At 33.2% G+C, this 13216-nt stretch overlaps 1 protein-coding gene across 1 annotated transcript in view; it reads right to left on the reverse strand.

Annotated features, from left to right (window-relative positions):
* Positions 1–13216, reverse strand: part of LOC145268832 (TBC1 domain family member 31-like) — an 87765-nt gene that overhangs the window by 48196 nt on the left and 26353 nt on the right. Inside the window, exons 8-10 of the mRNA XM_080124491.1 lie at positions 12089–12187; positions 6919–7004; positions 2320–2466 (exon numbers count right to left, since the gene is read on the reverse strand). Of these exons, the coding sequence (XP_079980617.1) occupies positions 2320–2466; positions 6919–7004; positions 12089–12187 (332 nt within the window). The remainder of the gene's footprint in view (positions 1–2319; positions 2467–6918; positions 7005–12088; positions 12188–13216) is intronic.

Below are 13216 nucleotides of genomic sequence, written 5' to 3' on the forward strand. Positions count from 1 at the left end.
AATAGGGAAAATAAAAGAAATTAAACATTTGATTCATTTTTTTATATTTAATATTATTTTATAAGAGTTACATCATCCAAAAACGATCACGTCCTCTCTGATTCTCTTTTTTCTAATCTTGAGCATCTGGTACAATGAGGTGGCAGGTTAATTTTAACGCATCTAAAACCAAGCTTCTATCTTTTTTCTTTTTTTTTTTTTTACATGGGGGGTCACCACTTATCAAGGCCCAGGAGCCACTCGGGGATAAGGGTTATTGTGTGTACAGTAATCACTGGGATAGTATCATAGTAATAGTAATAGTATTGGGGATTTGATAAGGTGTCATTACTTAAGGGGGCGGTTCATTAGGAATTTATTTGTGTTGGACTTGAAGACATCCAAGTTGAATTTCGGGGAGGGGGGGAAACAGGCGAGCGGCAGAGAGTTCCACAGCCGTGCAGTTCTATGAAAGAAGCTTTGTTCACGGAATCTACGTTTTGATTTAGGCACGGACACAGAGTGGGGAAAATTATTGACAGTGGTTTCAGCTAGTCGGGTGTTTTTCGTGAAAGATTGGCGAGGGGGGGGGACCAAAGAATGGAGCTCAGACGAGCTCTTGCCATGGAAATAACGATAAAACAGAGACAGGCTCGCAATGTCTCTTCTGTGGCAGAGAGGTTGCAGGGAAGAGAAAAGGGCATCCCCCATCAAGCCACAAAGTCTATTTTGTACTCTGTAGAGGCAGGATAGACTGTTTTTAGCAGCTCCTGCCCAGATGTAGCAGCAGTACTCCATCCTTGGACGTACTTGGCTTTTATACAGATAGAGAATCTTTACATCATCACCGTTCTGATCCCCGTCTGGCATCAATTGAAATGAATGGCTCTCGTTTTGGGGAAGCTCCATGTTTTCACAAGCTTCTGGGTCTGACCCTTGCTCCTGGTCTGAAATGAAACACATGCATCAAATCCGTTGCCAAGGTCACTTGAAAAGTCTACCGTTTCATTAGATATCTCACTGCTGATGCAATTCTCTGCCTGTATAAGAGCCAAGTACGTCCAAGGATGGAGTACTGTTGCCGCAGCACCTTATCCTACCTTGACAGAGTTCAAAATAAACTTCGTAGCTTCGTAGGGGATGCCCTTTTTTCTTCTCTGGAACCTCTTTCCAACAGAAAAGACATTGTGAGCTCATCTCCACTTTATCATTATTTTCATGGCAAGTGCTTGTCTGAGCTCCAATCTATAGTACCCCCCCTCGCCGCCAAACTTTCACGATAAACACTCGTCTAGCTGAAAACACTATCAAAAATTTCTTCCACTCTTTATCTGTGTCTAGACCTAAACATGGTTTCTTTCTTAGAACTGCACGCCTGTGGAACTCCCTGCTTTCCAGCCGACTACAATATGGTCATCTTCAAGTTCAACGTAAACAAGTTCTTAATGAGCTGTCCATTTAAGTAATCCAATTCAGCAAATTTCCACTACTATGATATTGTCCCATTGACTACTATACACTCATTAACGTTTATCTTCGCCTGGTGCTACCAGATCAGGCTGTCTGAAGATATTGGCTTCCTGAGACGAAATGCACCTAACATTGATGCTTTTTGTTTTTCTACTTCCTTTTGCAAAACTTAATTATGTTCTGCAAAACCAAAAAAACAAAAAAAAAAAAAAAAAAAAACCCACCTTTTCCCCCTTTTTCTTCTTCCCATTTCTCCTTTTTCTTTCTATCTCCCCCACTTCTGACTGGTTTCCTAACTTAAAATGTACCAAAAATTAATACTGTAACCCTTTTCCCTCTCCCATTGCGAAACTCATTCATGTTCTGCAGGGTAGGGAACAAAAACGATAAAATCCACTATAAAACAAGCAAACCAAACAATACAAACCAGCGATTGAAGATACAAAGAGTTTGAAGAATAAAAACCTTCTACAAAATAACTGGATGAACATGAATACTATTTCCAAAATAACTGGATTCTGCATTAAATAACCCAAAAAGGGTTGATATGCTGTAAACCAAACCAACCAAACCTTATCTTTGAGTAAAAAAAAAAAAAAAAATAAAAATATTTTTACATTTTCCATAAGAGTTTTGTGGGCCAGATTAAAGAATTTGGCGGGCCATAGTTTGGAGATCTCTGCTTTCAAACCTTACTTTTCAACCTTGTTCGAATCTAGTTCATTCCACAGAAACATTTTTACTCAGGGATGTTGGCAAACTTTACGTGGTCCATCCTGATATCTTTCTAGGAAGAGTTCTAACCAGAAGGATATCAGGGAAACGACTGCCAACAATAGAATCTGAAAAAAAAAAAATAAATGAACTTACCCTTGGAGGAGTCTAAGCAACCTGCGACTTTTCACAGGGTAGATCTTGTGCAACTGCGCATAGGCTGGGTGGATACCCTTGTCAACTAACGCGGCATAGGCAAGGTGATTTTCTGGCAGCTGTAGAAGGGATCGCCAGATGAAAAGCCTAAAAGGAAAAGAAAATGGGGTAAAACCACAGTTTAGTGGCCTGAACTTAATACGCTGAAAAATTGTGTACATACAATAAATAATCTTATTACATTTGAATTTTTTAGATGAGGATTCGTATTATTTGGATTCATCGGACTACTGTTCTCATCTTGTGTCATTTACACAACATTTTGGTCGATGTAATCTCCATCCTTCTTCAAGTGCATCTTATCGAACACGGGAATGTTTCTGTCGAACATTAGAATTTGGATGGAATTTCAAACCGAATCCTTTATTTACTTCATGGGGGTAGCATGCTCTTGTTCCATCAGCCATGACTGGATGAATTTGAGTCATGTAGAACCATATAATAAGACCAGAATCACCAATCACACCCAACTATAAAAACCACAAAAAGAAATAAATAAATAAAAATAATAATAATAATAATAATGCACACTGTCTTCATTTCAATATCAATTCATTTCTGGTCAAAACTAAGGGAGATAATTCAGTACATATTCAAGCGACCAAGCAGCATCAGCAGCAACTCATCATCATATTACGTTTAACATCCAGAATCACCACCCGCACCCAACTATAAAAACCACAAAAAAATAAAATAAAAATACACATTGTCTTCGTTTCAATATCAATTCATTTCTGGGCAAAACTAAGGGAAATAATTCAGTATATATTCAAGCAACATCAGCAGCAGCTCATCATATTTGGTTTAACATCCGTTTTACATGTTGACACATGTTTTTGATATTAACGTCCGAACCATCCTATCTCTGGCCAGGTTATTTGTATTATTTGGATTCTTCGGACTACTGTTCTCATCGTGAGTCTCATTTTCACGTTTCAATCAATGTAACCTCCAACCTTCTTCAGGTGTATATTCCTAAACTTAGGAATCACAGTGTTGAATTTTGGAATTTTGATGAAATTTCGAATATAACCCTTTATTTTTTTCACTGGGGTAACATGCTCTTGTTCTGTCAGCCATGACTGGACAGAGGTTCTAAGTAATTCGCGATCGTATTTTTTGGTCACCCACACTGAGAATTGAACCTTTAACTTTCAGGAGAATATCACTTTCACGATTGATTTTTCCAAGTACTCTAAAACTACTGCGCCACGGGTCCTTGTGAGCAGTTCTAATATGAATTTTGGTTGGTTGGTTGGTTGGTTGTTTTTGTTTTACGGCATATCAACCTTTTTCAGGTAATTTAATGCCGAATCTAGTTATTTTGAGGAACGATTTTTAATGGAGTATATATATATATTTTTTTAAGTCAGATTCTATTTAACCCATAGTTGGGACCCTAACAGGTACTATCACTCCGGGTCAGAGTGGACCTGGGAGCAATAGCAATTAAAGGGTGGCTCCACACTCCCCAAAGCCCTCAAGGTGGGGCCTCACCATCGGATATAGTTTTAGGTCATATCCAGGACCTATGAATTTTGGAGGCTACATCGACTGAAACGTGAAAATGACACTCAAGATGAGAACAGTGCTGCATTCAAATAAATAATGTGAATAATATGAACAATCTTGTTGTTTTTATTAAAAAAAAAAATGTTAGTTTATTTCTTTGCAGGCCAGTACTCTTCTTTTCGGCAGAGGTCTTCCAAAGTTTACAAGCTTTTTTTTTTTTATTTATTACAATTTCACCCCAAACAAGGCACAGTACATCTTTGATGTAGGGGGCTACTATCGGGACATAAGTTGTAGGGATATTATGAAGGGAGTTCAGCAGCAAGATTTCTGTTTACATTACACTTGAGCTTCTGCATGTCAGTACAGTTGGGAAAACAGGAACCCGGAAGGGAGTTCCAAAGTCTAGCAGTTCTGGGGAAGAAACTATTAGAGGAAAAGGCTTTCTTACATCTAAAGATCTCTACTGTGTAGGGGTGGGATTTTGCTGATTGTTGGGATTGTCGGGGGTATTTACGTCGAGGAGGTACAAATGCTTGTAGTTTGTCGGAACAAGTGCTTGTAGTTCGTCGGAACATCCCCCATTAAAATACTTGTAGAACAGGCAGAGGGATGCAACATTTCGTTGATGGGACAGAGGTAGAAGTTTAGATGACAGTTTAGGACCTATCAGGTGAGCGACTCTCTTTTGGACTCTGTTCAGGAGCGAGAGACTAGTAGCAGATGCACCAGCCCAAATGTGATAGCAGTACTCCATATATGGGCGAATAGTGGCCTTGTAGAGATACAGGATACTTTCAGGCGTAAGTAACTTTCTAGCACGATAAAGAGAGCCCACCTTCTTCACAGCTGCAGGAAGATTAGCAGCAGTAGTAGCCGAAAGACATGTGCATATGCAAATTAGGAAGTGTGTGTGAGAAAAAAGGGAAAAAAAGAAAAAAGGGAAAAGGAAAAAAAGGGAAAAAGAGAAAAAAAGAAAAAGGGAAAAAAAGAAAAAGGGAAAAAAAGGAAAAAAGGGAAAAAAGGAAAAAAGAAAAAAGGGGAAAAAAAGAAAAGGGAAAACAGGGTAAAAAGGAAAAAAGAGAAAAAAAGGAAAAAAAGAGAAAAAAGGAAGAAAAGGAAAAAAGAAAAAGAAAAAAGGAAAAAAGAAAAAAGGGAAAGAAGAAAAGGGAAAAAAGAAAAGGGAAAAAAGGAAAAAAAGAAAAAAGGAAAAAAAGGAAAAAGAAAAGGAAAAAAGAAAAAAGGAAAAAAGAAAAAAGGGAAAAAAGGAAAAAAAGGGAAAAAAGGAAAAAAGAGAAAAAAAGGGAAAAAAGAAAAAAGGGAAAAAGAAAAAAGGAAAAAAGGAAAAAAGAAAAAAGGAAAAAAGAAAAAAGGAAAAAAAGGAAAAAAAGGAAAAAAGAAAAAAAGAAAAAAGGAAAAAGAAAAAAGGGAAAAAGAAAAAAGGAAAAAAGAAAAAAGGAAAAAAGAAAAAAGGAAACAAGAAAAAAAGAAAAAAGGAAAAAAAGGAAAAAAGAAAAAAGAAAAAAGAAAAAAAGAAAAAAGGAAAAAAGAAAAAAGGAAAAAAGAAAAAAGGGAAAAAAAGAAAAGGGAAAAAAGGAAAAAAAGGGAAAAAAGGAAAAAAGAGAAAAAAGGAAAAAAGAAAAGGAAAAAAGGAAAAAAGAAAAAATGGAAAAAAGAAAAAATGGAAAAAAGAAAAGGGAAAAAAGGAAAAAAAAAGGAAAAAAAAAAGAAAAAAGGAAAAAAAAGGAAAAAAGGAAAAAAGGAAAAAAGAAAAAAGGAAAAAAAGAAAAGGGAAAAAAGGAAAAAAAGGAAAAAAGAGAAAAAAAGGAAAAAAGAAAAAAAGGAAAAAATAAAAGGAAAAAAAGAAAGAAAAAGAAAAAAAATAAAAAAATAAAAGGAAAACAAAGGAGAGTTAACTATAGCACATGCTCGAGCAGAGAAGCAAAATCGATGCTAAAGAAAATGGACGTGCAAATGCGAAGGCGAGAAATGACTGGCTACGGCCGGCATATAGTCGGAGGAAGAAGAAAAGTGTACACCAGGCGAGATGAACGATGTCGAAAGACTTTTAAGTGATGTTGAAACAATTATAACGTTATAATAAAAAACACCGTTCCAGTAGATATCTCACTACTGATGCAATTCTCTATTTGTATAAAAGCCAAGTACGTCTAAGGATGGAGTACTGCTGCCACATCTGGGCAGGAGCTGCTAAAAATAGCCTATCCTGCCTTGACAGAGTACAAAATAGACTTCGTGGCTTAGTGGGGGATGCCCTTTTCTATTCCCTGCAACCTCTCTCTAACAGAAGAGACGTTGCAAGCCTGTCTTTGTTTATTGTTATTTCCATAGCAAGTGCTCGTCTGAGCTCCAGTCTCTGGTCCCCCCTCACCAATCTTTCATGAGAAACACCCGTCTAGCTGAAGCCACTGTCAATAATTTTTCCCACTCTTTATCTGTGCCTAAATCAAAACATAGATTCCATGAACAAAGCTTCTTTCTTAGAAGTGCATGCCTGCGAAACTCTCTTCCGTTTGCCTGTTTCCCACCTGACTACAACTTGGATGTCTTCAAGTCCAACATAAACAAATTCCTGATGAACCACCCCCTTAAGTAAGACACTTTATTAAAACTCCAATACTAATGATTACTACAATACTATCCGATTGATTACTGTACACGCAATAACCCTTATCCCTGAGTGGCTTCCGGACCTTGATAAGTGGTGACCTCCATGTAAAAAAAAAAAATCTGATTTTTATTTATTTCTTTCCTTTGTTTGTATGAAATGCCAACATTACATTTTCACATGTTTCACCTTTTAAAATTTTTCCTGAATATTTTTAGGTTACCCATAAGAGTTCTACAGGCTGGATTAAAGAATTTGGTGAGCCAGATCTGGCCAGCGAGCTGTAGTTTGGAGACTCTCGGTGTAGGGCGCTGACTTTTCAAACCTCACTTTTCAACCTTGTGTCACATTTTCCAGCTGTGGGAGGGAAATAAACAGCACATTCGTAAATAGCCTACCTGTATTTTGCTGGGTATTCTCCATGTCCGACCAGAATTCGATATAAACGTTGCCTGTCAATGGTATCCTCATAGTCCTCTGATTCCTGCAAACATAAAAACAGAAATGAATATTCTTAATATGAGATGTAGAGGAAGGAAAATTATATATATATATTTTTTTGTTAATATGTACAAAAAATGCAGTTTTGTTAATATGTATAAAAAATGCAGTTTTGTTAATATGTACAAAAAATACAGTTTTGTTAATATGTATAAAAAATGCAGTTTTGTTAATATGTACAAAAAATGCAGTTTTGTTAATATGTACAAAAAATACAGTTTTGTTAATATGTATAAAAAATACAGTTTTGTTAATATGTATAAAAAATACAGCTTTGTTAATATGTACAAAAAATACAGTTTTGTTAATATGTACAAAAAATACAGTTTTGTTAATATGTATAAAAAATACAGTTTTGTTAATATGTATAAAAAATGCAGTTTTGTTAATATGTATGAAAAATGCAGTTTTGTTAATATGTACAAAAAATGCAGTTTTGTTAATATGTATAAAAAATGCAGTTTTGTTAATATGTATAAAAAATACAGTTTTGTTAATATGTATAAAAAATGCAGTTTTGTTAATATGTACAAAAAATGCAGTTTTGTTAATATGTACAAAAAATACAGTTTTGTTAATATGTATAAAAAATACAGTTTTGTTAATATGTATAAAAAATACAGCTTTGTTAATATGTACAAAAAATACAGTTTTGTTAATATGTACAAAAAATACAGTTTTGTTAATATGTATAAAAAATACAGCTTTGTTAATATGTATAAAAAATACAGCTTTGTTAATATGTATGAAAAATAGTTTTGTTAATATGTATAAAAAATACAGCTTTGTTAATATGTACAAAAAATACAGCTTTGTTAATATGTATAAAAAATACAGTTTTGTTAATATGTATAAAACATACAGCTTTGTTAATATGTACAAAAAATACAGTTTTGTTAATATGTATAAAAAATACAGTTTTGTTAATATGTATAAAAAATACAGCTTTGTTAATATGTACAAAATATACAGTTTTGTTAATATGTATAAAAAATACAGCTTTGTTAATATGTATGAAAAATAGTTTTGTTAATATGTATAAAAAATACAGCTTTGTTAATATGTATAAAAAATACAGTTTTGTTAATATGTACAAAAAATAGTGTTTTGTTAATATGTATAAAAAATACAGTTTCACAAATTAATTGAATATGCACAATGGTTCATGAATTGATTTTCATACTAAAAACAGATTTTTATTCCACCATAATTTCTATATATACTATTTATTCAAAGAAAATGTACATTTCAGAAGTGACCTTATTTGCATATTACATTTACAAAGATCTATTTTAATAATTAGCTCTATGTTATTTACGGTTTGTTATATTAATGTGCTTTTAATAGTTCTGTTATATGTTGATCCATTTTATTTAGTTTTAATCTGATTTATACTTTATTTATTTTCAATTATTATTAGTTGACCTCAATTGCGTTTCAGCATGAAGTAAGGTCTATTTATTTAAACTAGGCAATTTATTTCTCATTTAAGTGATGACAATTATTACCCGTTTGATTTTAACAGAGGAAGATAGACATGTTTTATGCTTTCAAAAATAAAACATGCAATCTACTTTTTGGTACTTGTACAGTTTAATCAAGAAATTAAAAAATGAAAACATCGAAAAAAGGTTATATTGTACGTATCCGTTTTGGACTGAAGATCTCAAAAATAAAATTTCACTTAATTTGATCGAGTAGTTTTTTTTTTTTACAGCGGAAAAACACGTTTTCATGAGAATGCATTGAAGTCAGCCATTATGGAAATTTTTAACACACCATGGGGAGATAACTCCAGTTAAAGCGCCGACACTCCCTCCCCATCTTTAATACTAGTTTTCTTCCTAAAAATCAAACCTTTTGCTCGGTATCATAACAAATTGTTTTTTCGCTGTAAAAAAAAACAAAAAAACAATTACTTGATGAAATTAAGTGAAATTTTTTTTCAAAGAACTTCGTTCCATAACGGATACGTACAATTTAAACTTTTTTCGATATTTTCATTTTTTAATGTCTCGATTAAACTGTACAAGTGCCAAAATTTTAACAAGTCAGAATATTTATTTTTTTTTTTTTACACAGTGATCACCACTTATCAAGGCCCGGAAGCCACTCAGGGATAAGGGTTATTGCAAGTACATTACATTAGTGTGGAGATTTGATGAAGTGTTTAATTAAGGGGGCGGTTCATTAGGAATTTGTTAATATTAGACTTGAAGACATCCAAGTTGTAGTCCGGATGGAAGCAGGCAGACGGAACAGAGTTCCACAGGCGTGCAGTTCTAAGAAATTAGATATTCTATATACAGTAGCGTCCAAAACTAAGGAACAAAATTTTAAAACCTAATATTTGTTAGAAATAACAACTGTGAAAAACTGAAATTTTGACAACTGGTAGTCGTCATCATCCATAATAACATACTAAAATTTGAATCATTTGCAAAAGATAGAAAAAAGAATCATAACAATTATTTATTTTCAAAATAAGAACGTCCAAAAGTAAGGGGAAAAATTGAGAAAAACAATGTAAACAGTATGCTATATTCAAACTTTTTGATTTCCGCTAAAGAATAAGTCTTACTTAGTCATTTGTAAACGTTGCATCAGCCGGCATCATGGCAAAATGCCAAAATCTCTTTTTCTATCCGTTGCAAATGATTCAAATTTTAGTATGTTATTATGGATGATAACGACTACCAGTTGTCAAAATTTCAGTTTTCACAGTTGTTATTTCTAACAAATATTAGGTTTTAAAATGTTGTCCCTTAGTTTTGGATGCTACTGTATATACTATTTATTCAAAGGAAATCAACAGCCAATGCTAAATGTATGGAATTGAGAAATTATCCCCCGGGTGGCGTGTATGTGAAAATGTGTCTAATGTTTCAAACTTCTTGGTCTCATCAGGGAGAGTAACAGTAGAACTTGTAAGAAGAGTGAACGTAACTCCTACCTCCTCAAAGTATGACTATTTTGGGAGAGTTATTTCGTCCATCATGATTTAAGATGTTAACAAAATGAATGAAATTGAATGATAATTACTGGTATAGGCAGGTGGTGTGATCATATCAGATTTATGTGTGGCGTTTGTATTTGTAATCTTATGATGTTATTTTCTAGAGGAGAATAATCATCTCTATTTTATTAATATACTAGCAGATGTAATTGACGTTGCCCAATATTAAACACTAGCGGGGCTACCTGGCGTTGCCCGAGTGTTTGTTTCCGGGACGGGGGGGGGGGGGGTTAAAAAATGTTATGGTAGGTAAGTAGGAAGGATCAAACCCGGAGTCATGAGTAAAAGTAGGAAAATAAAGTGTGAAAAAAAAAACAAAAAAAAACAAAAACATCTGCAACGTTAACAGTTCGGCCACCAAGAAAAGTCCATTCCAGTTGTTTAGGAAAAAAAAAAAAAAAAAACCCACTACGGTAGGTCGGCGCGAACGTGAAAATATAATGTGAATTGTCCAGCACGCTAACCACTACGCCACAGAGCACTACAGCTTAGTTTAGTGATTTTAAATAACTTCACATGAAAGAACTACGAAGCCAAACCGGTGTTCTCTTCTCAACTGTTCCTTGTGAACGATCCCCAAACGGTGTTAAGTGGTGGCAGGGGGAGGAGGAATTTATTAGCGAGAAAATATTTTACCACTTCCATTGATCTTAACCGATTTTGGCCGTGACTTCTCAGCAGAAAAAGTATAGAAATCTAAGATTATCGAGGAATTTGAGAAATAATAAGCCTATAACACACCTCAGATATTGTTCTGCCGTTTGTGCATATTATATTTGCATGAAATATCTTGATTTTTAATCCTATTAATGTCAAAATCAGACGGGAAAAAATGAGTTCATTTTATTTATATAGAGATAACATTAAATTTCCTTAAAAAAAATGAAGTAAAAAAAAAAAACGGAAAGAAACTGAGACATGTGCATCCAAATGTTTTTTTCTAAACAGTTCACTTCTTGTAAAAAAAGTAAAATAAACTCAAACTGAGATCAAAATTGAAACCTAAAGACAGTGCACCATAATTATTAAGCCAGCTTAACACAATCTTTAAAAAGTGTTTTCAAACCTACTTATTCCTAACATTAACATAAGTAATCTGTCATGTGAACGATTCGTACATGCGCAGTCGTGAAACAGTTGACAGATAAAAATCCAATGCCCCCTCACAAGTAGCAATTTTTCAAATTTGACCCCTTAGCAGGCCTTTTTATTTCAGATGAAAACCAATGAAAGAGTTTTTCACATATCTGAATATCCTATATACCAAATTTCAAGTCTGTAGCTCAAAAATTCATTGAGTATATAGGTTGAGAGTTGTCCTCATACACACATTTTCACTTTTATATATATACTAGCGATGGGTACCCGGCATTGCCCGGGTGTTTGGAGGTGTGTGTGGAAACTCCGGGGTGGGGGGGGTTAAAAAAAAAAAGTAAGTATGAGGATCGGACCCGAACCGTTGAGGCAAAGTTGTAAATTAAAGTGTGAAAAAAAAAAAAAACGTGTGACGTTAACCATTGCCCCACCGCGAGATGCTAACGGAAACACATTTGAATTTATTTAATTACTTGGATTTGGCAGGTGCACGTTTTAATGAGTTAATGAGGTCAAGTTTGACTGCGGGATAGTATTCATTTACTGCGGAACGCTTTTATTTATTTTTATTTTCCCAAGATCTTATAGGAAAAAGACTAACCCACATACGGCGAGCGACAAATGTTGAATATTTATCTTCCCAAAATCAAGCAAACTAAATAGACAGGCGAGCTTCGTTGTTAACTGTGAGATATTACGATTTATATGTGATATAAAAAGTTTTAAAAAGTTGTGAACCGACCGACCGCTTCTCTGAAAGAAGCCTTTTGTAGACATACAGAAAAAGCGAACACACATAGATACATACATACATTTTTGCTTTTATATCTATAGACAAGAAGATGTAACTGACATTGCCCGGTATTAAATCTAACATTAAATTACTTTAATAATTGAAAAAAACAAGTGAAGCATGCAAGAGAGAGAGAGAGAGAGCACAGTACAAATTAACTAACCTCAAGAGAAATAGCCTTTTTTGAACTTTTACTCTGACCTTTCTCTGTGTCATCAAAACTGTAGCAGCCTTTGACAGCCTTGACAACAGGTGGAGGTGGCTGAAAATACAGAACAAAATAATACAATGATTTAATTGGTTGATTAGAAAATTTACAAAAAATTTTCTTTAAAGAAAACAAAAAAAAAATAATACAATGATTTAATTGGTTGATTAGAAAATTTACAAAAAAATTTTTTTTAAAGAAAACAAACAAAAAAAATATACAATGATTTAATTGTGTGATTAGAAAATTTACCAAAATTTTTTTTTTAAAGAAAACAGAAAAAAAAATACAATTTAATTGGTTGATTAGAAAATTTACAAAAAAAATTTTTTTTAAGAAAACAAAAAAAAAAATACAATGATTTAATTGTGATATATATATATATATATATATATATATATATATATATATATATAATTTTCCTTCCTCTACATCTCATTAAGAATATTCATTTCTGTTTTTATGTTTGCAGGAATCAGAGGACTATGAGGATACCATTGACAGGCAACGTTTATATCGAATTCTGGTCGGACATGGAGAATACCCAGCAAAATACAGGTAGGCTATTTACCAAAAATTTTTTTTAAAGAAAACAAAAAAAAAAAATACAACAATTTAATTGGTTGATTAGAAAATTTACAAAAAATTTTTTTTTAAAGAAAACAAAAAAATATACAATGATTTAATTGATTGATTAGAAAATTTACAAAACAAATTTTAAAAATAATAATACGATTTAATTAGTTGACTAGAAAATTTACAAAAAAAATTTTTTTAAAGAAAACAAAAATGATACAACGATTTAATTGGTTGATTAGAAAATTTACAAAAATTTCTTTTTAAAGAAAACAAAAAAAAAAAAAATTGGTACAGATGCCATCAAAATCACGAGTACGGAACTCTCCTATCTTCTTTTCCACTTCTCCAACATTTTAAACTTTAAACGAAACAGTCTACACATCGTCATCTACATAAACACGTAAGGAAAATGTGCATTTCTCGCCAGCGAGTGATCAAATAGCTGAAATAATTAAGTAAAGTCTCTTTTTTACATTTTTTTACATACATGCGCGGTTGCTGGTC

The sequence above is a fragment of the Euprymna scolopes genome, chromosome 44 (assembly GCF_053919585.1).
Source record: "Euprymna scolopes isolate OS-2025 chromosome 44, ASM5391958v1, whole genome shotgun sequence".
NCBI lineage: Eukaryota > Metazoa > Mollusca > Cephalopoda > Sepiida > Sepiolidae > Euprymna > Euprymna scolopes.